This window comes from Rana temporaria, chromosome 1, assembly GCF_905171775.1.
Source record: "Rana temporaria chromosome 1, aRanTem1.1, whole genome shotgun sequence".
Classification (NCBI taxonomy): Eukaryota; Metazoa; Chordata; class Amphibia; order Anura; family Ranidae; genus Rana; species Rana temporaria.
The window spans coordinates 232,829,588-232,850,700 of NC_053489.1; the positions used below are offsets into that span (position 1 = coordinate 232,829,588).

General features: G+C 40.4%; 1 protein-coding gene across 3 annotated transcripts in view; it reads left to right on the forward strand.

The window, feature by feature from the left end:
• TRPV4 (transient receptor potential cation channel subfamily V member 4) overlaps positions 1-19,375 on the forward strand; it is a 139,846-nt gene extending 120,471 nt beyond the window's left edge. For all 3 annotated transcript variants that reach the window (XM_040351657.1, XM_040351666.1, XM_040351675.1), the window contains 5 exons: positions 6,257-6,323; positions 7,073-7,383; positions 10,024-10,151; positions 17,045-17,166; positions 18,877-19,375. In XM_040351657.1, coding sequence (XP_040207591.1) covers positions 6,257-6,323; positions 7,073-7,383; positions 10,024-10,151; positions 17,045-17,166; positions 18,877-19,037 — 789 coding nt within the window. In that variant the 3' untranslated portion in view covers positions 19,038-19,375. The remainder of the gene's footprint in view (positions 1-6,256; positions 6,324-7,072; positions 7,384-10,023; positions 10,152-17,044; positions 17,167-18,876) is intronic.
• The last annotated feature ends 1,738 nt before the right edge of the window (positions 19,376-21,113 follow it).

Here is a 21,113-nt window from a genome sequence, read left to right on the forward strand (position 1 = left end):
ATATTGAACATGCTTGTATTCATGAAAAATCTGCTTAAGACAAACCTTAGCCATGTCGTAGCGAGGTGTGCCTTACATGTAGCTGTTCTAGCATGGATACTGTTCTGCAAATATTTGTTGTCAGGTTAGCCTGACTGATGAAAGCCTTTTGTTCAATCAGTGAGAATTATTTACTGATCTTAAGCCCTTTGTTATATTTTGTGTTTAACCATGCAGGATTTTACAGTAATATGGGTTCATGACCTAATTGTGCAAGTATGTCTGTTAATTTTACCCAGCTCTTACATTGCGATAGTTTAATGATGCTATGGTTTTCATTGTGCAGTGTACAAATCATCCCTGTAGAAGAATTTCGGCATTAACATGATTGTGAAAACTCGGCTTCTTTTATTTTTTTTCTTATTAAAAAAAAAAAAAAAAAAATGTTATACTTATTTGCTCTGTGCAATGGTATTTTACGGCGTGGCCCTCATTGTCCTTCTGGGGTCCCCTACAAGCACCCTTGTCTTCTCCACCTGTGTGTCTGTCCCCATAGCAAGCTGCTTGCAATGGGGGGCAGATGTGCAGGCTTGCTCCCAAGGCAGGCTATATGTCTCCATAGACACATACAGCGTGACTTGACCCTACCCCTCGACCTGTCCTCACATGCACATAGTGTGGGGATCTTCACAAACTAAGTTTACAAACTTCAAGATTGAGGAGTATGCTACAAAAAATTTACATACAATATATAAATTTAGGATTATACATTTTAGCCATAGTTAAGTTTTAACAAGCCTTAAAGTACTGCATAACAAAATTCTTTTTGTACTGGATGTCTAACATCTTACATGTATCTTGGTGTTTACTTGGCACAATGAAAATCAGTGATTTATTCACAGAAGCTGGAAATTTATTTGTAGGAGCATGAATGCCTCCAGGTTGTCATATTAAAATGAATTTTTTGACAGTTTTAGAAAATTACAGCAACTGCAGGGTGAAATGGAGAGATCATTTTCAATCACATTAACTTAAATTAAATGGCTCGTAGCAATTTTATCTATGTTTTTTTTTTATTTACAGAAGTTAAGTTTACCTTATTTAAGGGTCTGTGTCTGAGAGATCTGAACTGCTGGTGGGATATTAAATTCATTGTGTGTCCACCAAAAATGGATGCTTACAGTTTTAGGTGGCATTGACTTTTGAATGCAAAAGCATTGCCTGGTATTACAAAGTTTATTACAAATAAAAATCTTTGCTCCATGATCGCAGCCGTGGGACCCGATCGTCGCCGGTGTCCCGCAATCGGTCACAGGAGCTGAAGAACGGGGAGAGGTGTGTGTCACAGTGGCGGCTTCATTGATCGTGTGTTCTCTGATATAGGGAAACACGATCAATGATGTCACACGTCCAGCCCCGCCCCCCTACAGTTAGAAAAACATATGAGGTCACACATAACCCCTACAGCGCCCCCTAGTGGTTAACTCACAGTAAACAATGCATTTTTATAGCTTTTTTTGCTGTGAAAATGACAATGGTCCCAAAAATGTGTAAAAATTGTACGATGTGTCCGCCATAATGTCGCAGGCACGAAAAAAATCGCTGATCGCCACCATTAGTAGTAAAAAAATATATATATATATATATATATATATATATATATATATATATATATATATATATATATATATATATATATTAATAAAAATGCCATAACACTATCCCCTATTTTGTAAACGCTATACATTTTGCGCAAACCAATTGTTAAACGCTTATTGCGTTTTTTTTTTTTACTAAAAATATGTAGAATACGTATCGGCCTAATGAAAAAAGTGAATATTACCGCGCTTATCAGGGGAGAAAAAAAAAAGGGGGGAAGGGAAGTGGGGAGGGGTGAGGGTACAGCTGCGGCACTGAAAGGTGTATCAGACCATACGTAATTGTTAATGGGGAAGGTAGTGCTGCGCTCAGGGCCGCTGATAGGGCAGTACAGGCAGCCCTGTTGTACCGGGCCCGGCCCCCAGCAGCTCCACAGGGGGGCCCGGGCAACTTGACAGTTAATTTCTGGCTATTAAAAAATAGAGCTTTCTAAATTTCACCCCGTCTCCCGCTAGTACTCGCTTAAGAAAAGGGGGTGTAATTACATTTTCCTGGGCCCCATCAGGTCATCAGAGGGGCCCAGGAGGTGAGCGCAGTGGTCGGACTATTTTTTGTATTTCGGGCGGATGTACATAAGACCGCACCGCACATCGCTCTGCTTTTTAATTAGTCCCAGATGCCGATGCACACTGCCTTCACTGACGGAGTAATGCTACGATGCCTCCGCTCCACCTCCCGTCCTCATGTGACGACTTACCAACTTGCCGAGACTGATGTGAGGCACAGGCTCCTCTGTGGCTGGCAAGGGAGCAAGAACTTGGACACCGTGGCTGCAGTACACACAGTGAGTGGAGCACAGAGGATAGACTCCTCACTGTATATGGGCGCTTACACACAGCATGGCAACTTATGATTATCAGCATTATGATACTCCTGCAGGGAGCACAGTCAGCATGTGCTCTGTAATGGATCTGTCACAGTGTGTCATATTGCTGTTGGGTGCTTACTTTGTTATGGCTGTACTGGGTTAATGTTTGTAACACAGTACAGCCAAAGTCAGAACCCAAAAGCCATTTGACACTGACAGATCCAGAACGAACACATGCTGACTGTGCTGCCTGTTCATAATGCTGGTGAAGATGAAGTGAGATGCTGCTTTACACTTGTATTTGGGAGGCAGTAAACATGTGCCCCCCAACCACCCCCCTTTAACCAGCAACATACTGGTACAATGCTGGATTGTAAGGGTGATATCTTGATCATCGCTACAGCAATGATCAAGATATAATTCTTTAGCCCCAGCGATTCTGCACAAAGTAAAAGTAATCTTAGTGGCTAAGAAGCCCCTGGATTACTTTTACAGGCAGTCAGTTGAAGGGGGTTCCACCACCATCCTGCCACTGCCTTTACTGGGCTCTCCAATGCAATCAGGGGTCCTGTTAATGATGTAAGTAGCGGCATCCAGTTCCTGGGACACAGTGAGTGGAACTGAAGTAGTTCCTCCCACTGTGTGACGTCAGAAACCAGAAGAAATGACCGGCTTAAACAAGCATGTGATCAAACCGATCTACATTTGATCAGATGCTTTGGAGGCCAGAGGACAGATATGGGGTTTAATAGACCTGAGATCTCTCCATAAAGGGGACATGTCACTGTCACTACAATAAAAGAGATACAAAAAAATGAAAGACACAGTGTAAAAAATTATTGTTAATAAAATTTTACATTTTTTTTTAAAACCGTTGCTGTCCCCCTGTACTGATAAGCCACAATAAACGCGTGTGCATATGTAAACAGTGACAAATCTGCAGAGGTGAGGGCAGGGTAGTGGCCTGGGGGGGGGGGGGGTTAAAGGCAGGATTAAAGGGGGCCCCATCAGGTAGGCTGTACGGGGCCCCATGACTTCTAACAGCGGCCCTGGCTGCGCTAGTGGGTGGTGGATGGGCAAGTGTATGGACAAGTGGGGGAAGGGAATGAAAATTGGTATAACTGAAAATAGGAACAGTATAACCAAAAATAGCATAAACAAAAAAATGATCAGTGAACAATACTGGTGCAAATCATATAACTCCACACATTTCTCTTAATGTGATAAAATACACTAACAAATGAGGTAATGGATAGTGCAAAAAATTGTGTATAACACAACACCCAAATAACTGTGATGGGTAACAATATTAAACAGGTGATGAACAGTCCATAAACAAGGCTTAAGCTGTGTCAACAAAAATATATATATATATATATATATATATATATATATATGTATATATATGTATATATATATATATATATATATATATATATATATATATATATATATATATATATATATATATATATATATATATAAATAATAATTGAAAAGTCCAAAAATTGAGAAAAGGGTGCTGATGTAGGTCCGCAGTGTGAGGTGAAAGGGGGATGGGTATCCAGTGATCCTTTTAAAATGAATGAGGATGTCCCCTTACCTTACTGCTGTAAGGTAACAGCATATAGATCCAACCACATTAGATGGTTAACCAGATGGGCTCTGATCCAGAAACGACAGGTCCTCCTTGGAAGTCTCGTCCCAGATTGATCAGTATCTCGCCCCAAAGGAATAAAGCATCGATAGTGTGATATCGTTTTTAAAATTTTAATTCTCGTAAATAATAAACAAGGGTACTCACATTGTTAAAAATACAATTAGGCATGTAAAAAAGAAGGGGGGCAGTCTGTCGCCAACGTCACCTCCGATACCTCTGTGGTCTCATGCGCATTCGTCACTATCATGTGACTTCCTCAGGAGTAGTGACTTCCTACTCCTGAGGAAGTCACATGATAGTGACGAATGCGCATGAGACCACTGAGAGGTATCGGAGGTGACGTTGGCGACAGACTGCCCCCCTTCTTTTTTACATGCCTAATTGTATTTTTAACAATGTGAATACCCTTGTTTATTATTTACGAGAATTAAAATTTTAAAAACGATATCACACTATCGATGCTTTATTCCTTTAAAAACGATATCACACTATCGATGCTTTATTCCTTTGGGGCGAGATACTGATCAATCTGGGACGAGACTTCCAAGGAGGACCTGTCGTTTCTGGATCAGAGCCTATCTGGTTAACCATCTAATGTGGTTGGATCTATATGCTGTTACCTTACAGCAGTAAGGTAAGGGGACATTCTCATTCATTTTAAAAGGATCACTGGATACCCATCCCCCTTTCACCTCACACTGCGGACCTACATCAGCACCCTTTTCTCAATTTTTGGACTTTTAAATTATTATATATATATATATTATATATTTGTTGACACAGCTTAAGCACTGTTTATGGACTGTTCATCACCTGTTTAATATTGTTACCCATCACAGTTATTTGGGTGTTGTGTTATACACAATTTTTTGCACTATCCATTACCTCATTTTTTTGTGTATTTTATCACATTAAGAGAAATGTGTGGAGTTATATGATTTGCACCAGTATTGTTCACTGATCATTTTTTGTTTTATGCTATTTTTGGTTATACTGTTCCTATTTTCAGTTATACCAATTTTCATTCCCTTCCCCCACTTGTCCATACACTTGCCCATCCACCACCCACTAGCGCAGCACTACCTTCCCCATTAACAATTACGTATCGGCCTAAACTGAGACTTTTTATTTATTTTTTTAATATTTTTTTTGGGGGGGTATTTATTATAGCAAAAAGTAAAAAATATAGATTTTTTTCAAAATTGTCGCTTTTTTTTTGTTTATAGCGCAAAAAATAAAAAACGCAGAGGTGATCAAATACCACCAAAAGAAATCTCTATTTGTGGGTAAAAAAGGACGCCAATTTTGTTTGGAAGCCACATCGCACGACCACGCAATTGTCAGTTAAAGCGACGCAGTGCCGAATCGCAAAAACTGGCCAGGTCCTTTTACCTGCATAAAGGTCCTGGTCTTAAGTGGTTAAAGTGGATGTAAACCCTCACATATACCCAGTGCAGTGTACAGCCTCAGATGATAAACAGGGATGAAACAAATCTCCATACATAAGTTTTACATGGATCTCTGCTGTCTTCTGCTTTCTATACTGTTTAGAAGGTGCACATCATGTTAGATTTTATCTTCCTGGTTAGCACTGCAGTGAAGCCTGGGCATACAGCCAAGACAGCTGATTGGAGGAAAAGCACACACCCCCTTCTCCTCATAGGTAGAGACTTTCCGCTCTGTTAGTTGAATCTTCAGGGCTCTTGCTAATCTATAGCATCCTCCCCAACACAAAACTCTGATTTTATGATATATGATGGAGAACTTGTCAGGAGTTATCAGGCTGCTAACAGAAGAATGGAGTAGGAGACAGCTACAGGACACAGTGCTTTGAAGAGAGATAACAAAACACTGCAGATATACAAGTGCCCAGCTCAAATTTCATGAATCGAGTTTACATCCACTTCAAGAAACGCTGTAGTGGAGAATGGGTGATGTCTTTTTGGAAATGTCACATATGTTGCTCTTTGACTGCTTGTTTATTTTCTATATTCTGCATTGCTTTGCCTAAAGATCCTGACAGTGCCAGGATTTACTACTTCGTAGACTGATTTGTTTCTCCTTATGATTTGAAAACAATACATCCCTGCACGTAATATGTGTATTATTTCTATCTAAATGTCTCTTGATGTACCTTTTTTGTTTTCTAGATCCTGTTTAAGGACTTGTTCAGGTTTCTTTTGGTGTACCTGCTCTTCATGATTGGATATGCTTCAGGTAACTCAAAGTATTTTCGCTAGAATCATTCTTGGTAGCCTTCTGCATACACACAAAAGCTCTTGCAGCACAGATGGCTTGAGGTGTTCATCTTATCTCCTCTTTATATTTCAAATAAATGAGTTTGACAATACAATTAAAATGTAATGGCCTATATGTATTACGACATATAGGCCATTGGCTTTCACCAAAATGAATTGCTGAAATCTGAATGCTGTGGGTCACAACATAAGTCTTTGTACAGGCCTGGATTGGTCTGCAAAGAGAGAGGCACTATGTTGTGAGGGATTGCAGATTTTTGTATGTTCGCTGTGGATACCACTTTCCAGATGTTTTTCACTGTGCAAGTAACTCTAGGCAAAGCTTCCTTTTGATTTGCCTTTTTGTAACTCTTCTTTTTTATAATATTACCACTGACATTCCATATTTATTTGTGCCTTGGTTTAAAGAAAGCCACAGTATTTCTGGTTACATGTAAACTAAACATAGTTGTATTTTCTATCTCATAATTTACAAACCTACGTTGCCTAATGACACAGCAGGGTTTTTTTTAATTTGTGGCATTTTTGATGTTTGAGATCAAAAAGTAATTGTGCTTTTGGCAGTGTAAATAGTAGGTTTGGAGTTACAAATTAAAAAGTAGATGTACGGTATGTAACAGAACATTATATGGTACTGTGCTATGAGGACACAACATGCAATGCAGATATTTTTAGTAACATTTTTTATTTCCTGACTTCTTTACATAGCTCTGGTGTCCTTGCTGAATCCATGTCCCGCCCCCGAGACCTGCACTGATTCAAATTGTACAATACCTCAATATCCATCATGCCGAGACAACAGCACCTTTAGCAAGTTTCTTCTGGATCTCTTCAAACTTACCATAGGCATGGGGGATTTAGAAATGATCGAAAGTGCCAAGTACCCAGCTGTCTTCATTATTCTCCTGGTGACATACATCATCCTCACTTTTGTCCTTCTCCTTAACATGTTAATCGCTTTAATGGGGGAAACGGTTAGCCAGGTGTCAAAGGAAAGCAAACAGATCTGGAAGTTACAGGTAACGTTACTGCCACATCCTCTAAAAAATGTGTCGTTTACAGTGAAATTCCAGCTCCTTCCTCCTTAAAACCCCTCTCCATTTTTTTGTTTTGTTTCACAAACCCTATTTCCTGCTATCTACAGACTGGTCTGGTGATCTAATGAGTACTTCTCTTCAGTGAGGTTGGGCAGTCCTTTCTTCCTGAACAGAGGGTCACTCACATAATACGTCAGCATTGCTTAGTTCAGGAGTATTCAGAGTCAAGGCTGTGTGATGATATACCCCTGGTGGGGTGTGTATGATAACCTGGGCCTACAGGAAGTGGGCTGGATAATAAAGTTGATTCTGGGGCTGTTACTTTTCTTTTTACAACATTGATACTGTTTAGTCAGTTTCTCTTGAATGCCTGTCTTGTGAACACAACAGGAAGTGAGAGGAAAGCTGCCTAAAGAACAAGTTGAATAACGTTGGGGTTTCAGTCCTAGTGGCAGTGGCCTCTATGGCAAATGGAGGTAATCACGCTAGCTGTGACACAGATAGCAATGGAAGAAAAAGAAAAAACTGACACTGGTTTTAACACTATGCCACTCTGTCCCAAAAAATGGCTTTAGATAGACTTTAAAATGGTAGTAAACTGTGGTATGTAGAATAAAAACCAAAATCCCCTGAAAGGTTATTTCATAATGTGCTAGTATGCATCGCATACTAGCACTTTCTGAAATGCTTACCTTGAAACGAAACGAAGCTCTCCAGCGGCGTGCTGTCACAGCTGACTGGGCTTCCATCTTCCCATGATCTTTCTTCCGGTTTTGCGAGCTCTGGCAATGTGGGTGGCCGGGACCGCGATGACGTCGGCACGAGCTCTGAAGATCTGACACGGTATGCAGTACCTTCAGAGCTTGTGATGTCACAGGCTGCATCCAGTGTGAATATCTCCTAAACACTGAAAGTTTGAGAGATATTCACTGTACCTATAGGTAAGCCTTGTTATAGGTACAATTTTGAAAGAGTTTACTAGCGCTTTTAAAGATAAGATGTTGCAGGGGGAAAATAAGTGCTATATTTACTAACTTTCTGAATGTTCACATGCATTCCACTCATCACAAATTTTTTTTTTTCTTTTACAAATGGTTTTTCTAGGCAGGCTTATTTCAATTTGTGCACTAAAACACCAAAGCTGTATCTTAACTACTGGTTGTATCTTTAAAAGTGATTATACACAAAAAAAGCCCAAGACTGTTGATTTTTCTTGAGCTGAAAAAGTAGTTTATCACCCATACACCACTTCATTACTGCAAGCATGCACAAGTCTTTGTCACTCTATCTAAAAAAATAAATGACAGCTCTCTAAAGCATGGAGTCTTTTAGAATTGGAATATATAACTGAACATGGATTGGATTGTACTTGCTAAGGTATGATGTGCACAAAGTGTGTTGGTTGGTAGGTGGTGGCTTAACAACATATTGCTGCTCCAGTTTGAAATGCATAATTGATAAGCAGCTCATTTTCAGAGCATCACTAACATACCCTTATACATGAGAACTTGAGTTCTATTCAGCGCTAAGATAAGCAGTGCATACAGCATATTGGTTTCATTTTGAAAAACATGCACCGATGCAGAGAAATAAACATTTGCTGTGCTGAACTTGTATGGAAGAGCAGCCTTCATTCGTAATAAGCAAATATGCATGCTGTTTTTAATTTGACACGCATGAATAATAATTCCAGTATTAATAAACAGATTACATGTTTAACATCCCAAGGAAGGAAAGGTATTGATTGCCTTAATTAAAGCTGGACCCCAGATACACAAACCTTCTTTCAAATATATACTTCACCAGCCACAAAGGACATAAATTCACTTTGTGTGCACTAAATGCCTTTTGTAGATTCAGATATTGCCATGTAAAAGTAGTGGTGACATCATCACTGTGCCAGGTCTTTACACTGCAAGCAGAATACAAAAAAGGGGGATAAAAGACCTAAAGGCAACGCTTCACACTGGATCACTGCATAGATCTGGAAGAAATGCACAAAGGGTTGATTTACTCCAACTGTAGAGTGAAAAAATCTGGTGCAGTTCTGCACAGAAACCAATCGGCTTTCAGTTTTTTTTTTTTTTTTTTGTCAAAGCTTAATTAAACCAGCTGAAGTTAGAAGCTGATTGGCTACCATGCACAGCTGCACCAGATTTTGCACTCTTCAGTATTCGTAAATCAACCCTAAAGTAAAAATACACATTCCCTTCGTGTTGGACAATATAATGTTCTTATCCCAAAGTTTAGCTTGAGCCCTGGTTCACACTGGTGCGTTTTTGACATGCGATTTGACATGTCAAATCGGCGGCAATTGGCAATGGCACTGTCCTAATCGGTGCGCCGCCGCATATGCGCCGCTGCATCAATTTCAAAAAGTAGTTTCTGTACTGATGTCTCTAATCACGGTCGAAATCAATACAAGTTGGGGTGAAATCGTGCGAGTTCAGCTGAACTCACACAGCTTCACTCCTGCAGCCCAGTGAGAACCTGGGCTTAGCCAGTTTGTTCTTTTCTGTATAGGTTCACATATACCATATACTTGTGCATATTGCTAAAATGTAGACTTCTTTTTACATATGTGTACTGCTTCTGCTAATGACTCTCTCTTTTTTTTATTAGTGGGCCACCACCATCCTTGATATAGAAAGGTCATTCCCTGTATTTATCCGTAAAGCATTCCGTTCAGGAGAGATGGTAACTGTTGGAAAAAATTCAGATGGCACCCCTGATCGACGTTGGTGTTTTAGGTAACAAAAATGTTTCTTGTATAGTGCAAAAGTTTGTTTATTTATATTTACCTGGATATGACTTGGGAGAAGCACCAGCTCATGGGTGAAAAAAATGGTTGCCAGTAAGCTCATAATTTTACAGTGAACAAAAAATTAATTATCTGCAGGAGAGTTACATGTTACATGACATGTGCCTTTCTACAGTTGAGATAAAAATCACATTTACACATTTTATAAAACAACCTCATCTGAGCAATTTCAAAGGGAGATTTAGTGAGCTGCTGATGTTTAGTGATTAGGTCCCAATGAGTAATAACTTCATTTTTTAAAGGTCTATGAGGCTATAAAGAGCCACTTGGCCACAGGATTTTCAACTTATTGTACACACTACAAAGGAGTAAGGCTGGATTCACATCTATGCATTTTTTGTGCTTTTTGCATTTTGCAGATTTGCACTACAGAACGTGTTTCATAGGAAACCATGTTAAATGGACTGTAGTGCAAATCTGCAAAATGCAAAAAGCACTAAAACTGCATAGGTGTGAATCCAGTCCAAAGCTGATGGTGGTTTTCTTTTAATACTTCTGCAGAACTTCCATAACGGACAGAACTTTGCCTCTGTTGAGTACCCTTCTCAGACACTTATTTTTCTAGACTGAAGCCTCATACACACGCTTGGTTTTCTCGGCAAGAAAACTGCTGGCAGAGCTTTCTTGCCGAGTAAACCGTGCGTGTGTACGAGGCTTTCAGGTTTCTCATCTGGAAATCTGGATGAGAATCTCAACGAGAAAAATAGAGATCCTGCTCTCTATTTTCTCGTCTAGATTCTTGTCGGCCTGTTTCCCGACGAGAAACCCAAGCGGCTGTATACTTGCCTGTCGCCGTGGAAACCCGCGCATGCTCGAAATGACTGACGCATGCGCGGTAGCTTCCTAGTCATAGGTAGGGTGCAGCAAGATGGCGGTGACTGCATCGAATGTGACGAGAGAACCGCGGTTCTTTTGAAAGGAGAGTCTATACACTGGGGCGGCAGGAGATTCTTGCCAAGAATCTCATCAGGGGAAAAACGATTTTTTTTCCTGACGAGATTCTGGCCCGTGTGTACGAGGCTTTTCACATAAAACTGTTGACCAGTTTTCTAATGGTGTCAAAAATGTTATATATATATATATATATATATATATATATATATATATATATATATATATATATATATATATTTTAAACTTTAAATTTTATTGTTCATATGAACAGTATCATACATTGACATATTACAGTACACATTTTTGTACATTATATTTCACTTACATCGCCAAACAAACTCAGGATTATACAATTTCAGCATGTATCGGACATCAAACTAAGCATCCATAAACCGTTAACAATAAACAGAAACAATAATGGAAAACTTCTCCCGATACCCTCTCCACCCATCTGGGCCACACTTTTTCAAATTTTTTAGGACACCCTCTAGCTATGCAAGTTAGTTTGTACATTGGTAGGGCCCTGTTCACTAGTTCCACCCATCCTTGCAGAGATGGGGGTGATGGATTCCACCATTTAAGGGCCAGCGCCTACTTGGCATAACAGAGCAGTACTCTGAGCAAAGTCATCTGTGAGGTTGAGATTTCCTCCTCTTCCAGGTCTCCTAAGAGACATCTGGCCGGGAGTAAATATTTGGGAGTTCCAGGGTATCTTCCAGAAATGTTGGTATTGCCCTCCAGAACCTCTCCACCCAGGGACATAGCCATACCATATGGAAGAAATCACCCTCCGCTGCGTGGCAGCGAGGACATTCTGATGATTCCCTACCCATTTTATGTAATCGCTTGGGGGTATAATATATTCTGTGGAGATAGTTAAACTGTGTCAACTTGTCTAACTTTCTAAAATACAGGCTGTCATTTAGGTGTGCAAATTTGAGAGCGATGAACTAGATCTATTTATAGGAGGGCAAATCTTGTGTACCTGTCCTGGAGGAGTCCTGAAAAAGTAGTTACTGGTATATAAATTGTAATTTTAAAAAAGTACAGACCATAAGGTCTGTGTAGGGCGATAAGACATCATAAATGAGAGCTAGTAACACCCATGAAGACAAAGCTAAATTAAATCTATCTGTAATTTGTCTATACATTGTAGATTTCCAAGGACCTTTGTTTTGGCATATTCTTAGCCATGATATTCTGATTTCTTCTTGGGACAGCAAAAAAACATAAGCTACCAAACATCTAAACAGATGCTAAAGCCCTGTACATACGACCGGTCCATCCGATGAAAACGGTCTGATGGACTGCGTCAGAACGCGGTGACGTAAAACACAACTACGTGCTGAAAAAAAACGAAGTTCAATGCTTTCAAGAATGCGTCGACTTGATTCTGAGCATGCGTGGATTTTTAACCGATGGACGTGCCCTACAGACGATCGTTTTTTTTTCTATCGGTTAGGTATCCATCGGTTAAATTTAAAACAAGATTGCTTTTTTTTAACCTATGGATAAATAACCGATGGGGCCCACACACGATCGGTTTGGTCCGATGAAAACGGTCCATCAGACCGTTCTCAACGGTTTGACCGATCGTGTACGCGGCATAAGACGGTTCTGTAAAGGATACAAAGGTTTAGTTCTGCTTTCAAACAGTAGTCTACAGTAAAAAGTTAAACTGCAGTGTTCATTCCCCCCCCCCTTTGTAATCTGGAGGCCACTTAAAAAAAAAAAAAAAGAAACAAATTATTGCACATTTTTATTTTTATACATCTAACTACACCAAACAGTTTATTTCCTAATTGTCAAATTTACTTGAGGGAATTATAAAAAAAACAACAGATTTAAGGACAATTCATTTATAGAATAGTTTTGTTGCTGGTAAATTATGCAGCCGTCATTCTACAAGCAAAACATTGTCTCTTTGATTATACAGCAATTCCCAAGCAATTTTAACAGAAGAGGCTCTACTGGTAAACAATTTGTTTCTCATTTGAAATGACTTTGGCTGTGCGTGACTGAACCCGGTGTGATGTGTGTGTGTGTAGAATGTATGGTTCTTAATTCTCCAGTTGTACAGAAGTACCGTAATGGATTGAGAACTGCAACTGGATTAGTTATAAAGTAATTTATATCTATCTCTAGATTGTCCAATTATTAGTTGCTGAGAAATTATCAGTCTCGCATGCAAATCCTTCGTATGCTTTAATGTACTTAACCTTTTTTTTATTTTTTTTTTATTACTGTGTCTGGCTAGCCTGTAGCAATGCATGGCATTTTTATTGCTCTGGAACTGGAAGGGTTACTATAGATGGGTTCTAGAAGACAACACACTAGTGTTGATCATTAAAGAGGGGTGCTGTGTTGGTTCCTGCTCTAAAACCACATTTTAATTTGCATATTAATGAAGTCTCCAGCTATACCACAAGGCACAGCATGAATTAACAGATGGTATTTAAATCTTCTAGTAAATATGAGAGACAGGCAGTGACTGGCAATTATGGCAGTATTTAATGGAATATCTGTTATTGATTCATAATTAGACCTCATTAGACCCTTGTCTATCTTAGTGTCATTCTCACTTGTGATGAAGACGCTCTCTTGGGTTGGCAGATGGTTAAACTCATTCACTCATTATTTGTGAGGCCTAAATAACCATTTGACCCCAGAATGGTCAACATTTAAATTAAGCAGCAAATAAAAGCACATATTGCATTTACAGAAAATGTTTTACATAGCAGTACAGCACAAATACTGTATAAAGGAAAGCATATGAGTTTAGCATATAAATACGACGGTAAAATAGACTAAGAGATTTGATTAGGTCAGAAGGTTTCCTGGAAGAGAAGAAAATATGCCAGTAACAAAACAAACTGTTGAATTCTGATGTTCACATAAAATGGGTTTAAAGAAATGGATGGATTTATTTCAATTGGATAAAAGAAAGCCACATAAACTGCTCATAACACCTTGGCAGCTACCATGTTTTATTTTCCCAGTGTGTTACAGACTTAAAGGATAAGTTCACTTTTTGTTAGGGACTTCTAAACCATTGCATCCATGATCAGCAGATTGTGGGTGTAATGGCATGGTCCTGCAGACTGTCTGTGTAGCTTTCTGCCCATACTTCTGGGACTGGCATGCAGTTACACTCTGACGGGAAGCTCAGTGAACTACCAAGAGCAATCAACAGTGCTCTGGTAGTTCATTGAGAACTACAAGCCGACGGCCACAAAGGCTTTTGCAACCTATTACAAAAGGTGAACTTATCCTTTAGCCTTGTTGGCAGTTACCTTTTTCTTCTCCACCTTTGTTAAATAATTTTTCGTACTAAGCTTGGTGTCTTGGGAATATATATATATATATATATATATATATATATATATATATATATATATATATATATATTATAATAAAAACATGTCATACTTGCATTTCTGGGGTCCCCTGGAGGCGCACCTGGCTCTTCTTCCCCGAAGCCCCTAAGGAGAGCCATATTCCATTGGGGCTACTCGTACGGGCATGCTCCAAAGTCCTGCTGCTGTATCAATTGCCACAGACAGGACTCGGCCCCGCCCCCGACTCCCGTGTCACTGTATTTGATTGAAGGCAACGGGAGCCAATGGCTCCTGCTGCTATCAATCTATCCAATGAGGACCCGAGACAGAGACTGGAACTACTGGGCTCATTCTCATCGCTGGAACAATTGGGTTTTAGGTAAGGAAAAGAGGGGCTCTAGGGGGCAGCTGCAGCACAGAAGGTTTTACACTTTAATGCATAGACTGCATTAAGGTGAATAACCTAGAGACTTTACAACTCCTTTTAAGCCTGGTATTGTTTTCCTGTGCTGCTCATTATGAAGGAAATGCTGTCATTAAATTTAAGGATCATACTACTATGCAGGAATAAAATGATGAGGCTCTATATTGGGCAGAAGTAGATCATTTGTGGAAATGGCCCAAGGATAATGATCTTTAGTTAAATTTTAGTAAAACTAAGGAGATGATCATAGATTTTAGAAGGAAGAGATTAGGGGCAATTATCTCGGTGGGTAAAGATGGACAGGAGGTCAAGATGGTGAGTTTTTTTTAAGTTTTTGGGAAAATTAAATACTGCTTGCTTTCTATAGGGGTGCAATAGATATTATTATGAAATGTCATGGCACCCTCTGGCAGGGCATATGCACGGCCTAGGATATTGGTGTAGTGCAGAGGGTAATCAAGATTGCGCAAAATATTAGTTATATATGATATGCCTTTTGTAGGGCACACAATATTTCAACAACCCTTTCACAGCCAGGTCCATACGGCATATGGACCTGCAGCACTGCTTCCAACTGGCCAGCCCCCCTCCACCATGGCGAGGCCTGTCCTGAGTGGAACCTGTCCTGTTAAACCAATGTATGGTCTTGGCCACCTTGCTGCAGCTCAGTTTCAGGGTCTTGGCAATCTTCTTATAGCCTAGGCCATCTTTATGTGGAGCAATAATATTTTTTTTTCAGATCCTCAGATAGTTCTTTGAGTGAGTATGAGTGAGAGCGACAATGCCAAATTTAACACCTGCTCCCCTTTTACACCTGAGACATTGTAACACTAACGAGTCACAGGACACCGGGAGGGAAAATGGCAAATTGGGCCCAATTCACTTAGGGGTGTACTCACTTTTGTTTCGAGCAGTTTAAACATTAATGGCTGTGTTGAGTTATTTTGAGGGGACAGCAAATTTACACTGTTATACAAGCTGTACACTCACTACTTTACATTGTAGCAAAGTGTCATTTCTTCAGTGTTGTCACATGAAAATATAATATTTACAAAAATTTGAGGGGTGTATATATCAGAGTAGAGGACTAAATCACATAAATTAAGCATTGGTGACATTTGTCTCTGAAGTGACTGGCAAAACCAGTCAGGCTTCCAACCTTGCTGCCATGATGACAGCTTTTGGGATGCCTCTCCCTTATCTCCTCCATTAATTTAAAAGACCATAGTTCCTCTGGCCATGGACCCATAGACAACCACTTTCTATGAGAACAGTCTGGAACTTTCAAGACCCAAATGGACGACTAAGTATTACTCCATCAATTAGAGAGTTATATGGCTTGCAACTTTTTCTGATCAAAACTGGTGGCTTCCATACTGGGCAATTAGGGGTTCTATGCTATATGCTAATTGCCAAAAGGGGAGGGTACAGGGTGTCATGCTACAAGCTACGTGAAGGCTATATATATGGGCACCTGTCTCTGAGAGTTTCCCAGTAATGTTTGACAAATCTGACATTAATGTCTAAACTGCTGGCAACAAAAGTGAGTACACCCCTAAGTGAAAATGTCAAAATTGGGCCCAATTAGCCATTTTTCTTCCCCTGTTTCATGTGACTTGTTAGGGACTTCACACTACAGTACTTTGACGTGCTTTTAAAAAAAGTGCAGCATGCAGCATTTTTCTGCACTGGATTGTACCGAAAATAAATGCACGCAAACTTATCGCAAACGGCATTAATGTGTACAAACACATGTAAGTGCAGCTTTGAAAAAATATTCAAAAATGCACTGCAAACACACTGAAGGGGCATGCAAACAGAGATTGTGGTGTAAATGAGCCCTAAAAAGTGTTCTTAGAGAGGCAGAGACTAATGCCAGTGATCTGCGTACTGTATATAAAGAACCGTTTGTCCTATTAATTTAAATATAAATTAGACTAATAATAATAAGCATGTATACAAAGCTTTAAGTTTAGGTATTCTTCATTTGTGTGATTGACCTCATGTTTGGGATTGGTAAAATATTGCTCAGTAACCCCACTGTTTAGCGGTAACCTGTTATAGAACTGCTGTGCAGTTGGGCTTTTCCTTTTTTTTTTTTTTTTTTGTAGGGATAAAAAAAATTGATGTACAGTTTTTTTCTTACATGGATTTTACTTATTACAGGGTGGATGAAGTGAACTGGTCCCACTGGAATCAGAATCTTGGCATTATTAATGAGGATCCTGGAAAGTACGATACCTATCAGTATTATGGCTTTTCCCAAACAATGCGACAGCTACGAAGAGGTAGGCCTCAGATTAAAATAATGTGTATATGTGTGTATGTGTGTATGTATATGTGTGTGTGTGTGTGTGTGTGTATATATATATATATACACATACACATACAATGGGTGTGTATGGGTGGTGGTGGTGTTGTGTTTTTTTGTTTTGTATACACACAAATGACCATCTGAATTCCCTCTCATGCACTCAGCAAGGTCGTTAGTTTATTAGCTTATGCTGGCAGCATACTTGATGGATTAGTTCCATGGCAAATAACATGTTTTTATCACAGGACTAAATGATCCATCAAATATTTGACTGTTAGCAGTAAGGTTTGCTGGAAAAAGGGACAGATTATTTATATCTGTAGCATGTTTAATAGATGATTCCTTCGAGGCCAAAACCGATTTCACAGCAGCAACACATTTTAAAAGCATCTTGTAATTGCTGCTTTGCGTAAGGAAAATGTACCATAGTATCTACATAGCAAACATTATTTCTTTTTCTTGAAAGCTTACATTTAACAGTTTTTAACTAAGCTGTTTTAACAGAAATATAAGCACGAATGGTAGATTTAGAAGATGTGTACTTTATAACAATTTTTTTACAGGATATTTTTATTTTTGCAAGTACTTATTAACCAGTGTTTTAGTGTGAAACCAGTTCCTTTACAGTTTGCGTAAACCTTATCTATTAAAGTAATTATGTTTGTGTATTTTTGTGACCGTTTATGTCAAGAAATTGATTTATTATCTTTAAATTCCAAGACTTGGTTTTTTAAATCATTTGCAGTTCCCCTACTGGCAGCCAAACGAGCAGAAAGGAATTGTCTGTGTTCAACAGCTCCTGTGAGGTAGAACAATGACCGGAATACACTGGGAGTTGCCAGTGGCTTAAAAAATTGCCTTCAGGGCCTTATGTTCATAGCTTGCATCTATGAATGCCATCTTGGCCAAAATTAGAGAATATGTGAATGGAACACCAGATGGTGGCCTTGCAAATTGTAGATACTGAAAATCCCAGGAAGCACTCATCGATCTCGTGGAGTGTGCCATACTTGTTTATAACCTTCCCCCGTTTTAGCTGGGGGAGCGGACATCTGGTTTTGACAGGTACCTGCTCCTACTTCCATTCAGATCAACACAGCGATCTGTCCAGAAGTTCGCCCCCCCTCCTGCAGCCTTCTGAGACACATCACATGTCCCAAAAGACTGCAGGACTGTTCACAAAGCACATTGTGGCTCCCACACGCATGGTACTTTGCTAACTGGCTTTCCTAACCGAACATGCCAGCGACTGCACTTAAAGCAAATTAAAGAAATCGCTGGATCCCTGGACTGGTAAGTGTCCTTTATATTAAAAGTCAACAGCTACAGTATTTGTACCTCTTTACCCTAAGCTGGATACACACACATTTTCCACCCAGCTCCTCAATTTTTCTAACAAAAGATGTCAGACGGGAGGTAGGCTTGGCTCCCTACTAAGTGAATTCTGCCCAATTTTTCAGGAACTGGTGAAAATTTGTATGTTCTGTACCCATTTTTAGAGAAGAGAGTACTTCTTGCACAGTAAACTATCTATGTGCTGAAAAGCAATCTGGAGAGGTAGAAGGTTAAAGACCTTTTAGTGCCGGGCAGTTCTAAACCTTTAGATATCTGTGTACGGCCAACATGACTATAATACAGTATTTTGTTTCCATCAAACTAATGCTAATGTATTTAATTCTTGCAGATCGCTGGTCGGTTGTAGTACCTCGAGTGGTAGAATTGAACAAGGCACCCCACCATCCCGATGATGTTGTGGTTCCTCTGGATCATATCCACCATAGCAACTCAAACTACCAAAGGCAAAATTACCCCCAGAACTGGAAGAAAGATGAAACTCACATCTAATGGGGATCATCAAAACACCTTCATGACCACAGACACCTACATCATATTGAAATTGGAGGTCTATTTATCTATGCTGCTAACCAGTGTCTGGGACATTGCATTTTTGCACAGTTGCTTGTCTATAAAATGGCTGAATCAGCTAACCAAGTTCTAGATGTGAACAGATATCATGTTTTTTGTAATGTGTTTTTTTTTTTTTTTAAAGATGTTTTTTTATAAACTATTAGAACATGTTTTTAACTTTTAAAAGGTTATAATGATTCCAATACGGCATATGCTGCCCCACAGGGACCATTTTTAAGTATTTTACTTCCTAAATAAAATGTTGTTGTTTTTTTTTTGTTTGTATTTGTATATTGACAATTGTTTACTAGATAGGTCTTATGTTCCTGCAGGCCCCACTCAGTCCTTCTCTAGTCTTATGCATTAAGAACTTCCAGGCCTCCAAGACACTGTAAGGGCTATGCCATGAGCTAGTCACTTGCAGAACTCTTATGCCGCGTACACACGGTCGTTTTATGTGATGAAAAAAAATGACGTTTTTAAAAACGTCACTTTAATTGACCGTGTGTGGGGGAAAACGTTGTTTTATGTCTTCTAAAAAACGACCCAAAAAAATTGAAGCATGCTTCAATTTTATGTGTCGTTTTTCAAAACGTCAACTTTTACTTCACAGAAATTGACCGTGTGTAGCAAAAACGTCGTTTAAAACGACGTTTTTTCATCCGCGCATGCCCAGAAGCTACTTATGAAGCGAGCTTCAATGGAAAAACGTGGTGGAACGTAACCTCGCTTTGCTAGAACATTGTGAGAAAAACGATGGCGTGTAGGCAACTTCGTCTTTGAAAATTGAAGTTTCAAAAACGTCGTTTTCTCACCTCGTCTTTCAGGACAGCACCTGGAGAGAGCGCAGCTCCACCCACTTCCCAGGAAACACTGCAGTCAATGCTATAAATTCCGCCCCCTTCCACCATGGCCTCAGTTGTAGTGTTTCCTCCGGCCATGGTGGAAGCGCTGCAGGGAACCAGGGGTGTGCTGTTCTCTCCCCAGGCGGGGAAGGTGGATTGTTTTTGAGCATACCGGTGTTTTAGGTTAGGAGGTGATCCTCCAGAGGCGGACCCGACTTCTCCCCTGACGCGCGGGTGAAGTTCGGGTGCTTCTCCTCTTCGGTCCGGCGAGGACAGAGGCTGCTGGAGGTCCCGCTCCCTTAGTCCGGGCATCGTAGCTTGCGGGGGGGCGGTCAGGTGCCGTCCTTCCGGCATACGAGGCTCCGGAGCGGAGGGCGTAGTGACGTCCTTTCCGGGTGGAGGCGGGACTTCCGGCGGCGCGTGGCGGCTTCCGGTTCCGGCCGCCTGGAACGCAAGAGGGGGAGTGAGCTTCGGCGGTGCTATTTCCGGGTCTCGCAGCGGCGAGAGGAACCCGGGAGATTTAAAACAGCTGTCGCACGCCCGCAGCGTTCTGGGACCATGGAGCCAGAAGACGCAGCGGAGGTGGCGGGAGCAGGAGCCACAAGCACCAGCCCGGCCCAGGTAGGAGACCCAGCGAGGGTCAATGTACCAGGGTGTTGTTATGTCCCTCTTTTCTGCCCCTTCGGGGGAGGGGAGCCTGCCTCACTCACCCTAGTCACTTCTGTGGGTGCGTGTAGTTTTCTGGTACAGCGGTGATGGGTGCTGGTTTTTATTTGTTCACTAGCTGTGTGCACTTGTGTGTTTTGTTGGCTGGCGTACAAAGGTTAAACATAGCGTTGTTGTCCTTTGTGTCGTTTCAGAAAGTTAAAGAAAAACTTAAAGTGGTAGAACCTCCTCCTTCCAAGAAGCGGTGTGCTACTTGTAAAGCTTCCCTTAAAGGGAACTGGACCAAACCTTTATGCAAAACTTGTATTGCGGAGATTGTCAGGGGGGAAGCCTCTACTAGTTCGGCCTCTGAGCAGACCACCGTCAAGGGAACGGGGGAGTTGCTCTCTTCATTTAGGGAGGAGTTGCACCAGACTTTCCAGTCTTTTCGCTCCTTCCTGGAAAAGGGTCCGACTAAAGGATCTAAGGCCAGGGCCAGTACCTCCTCCACATCTAGAAGGTT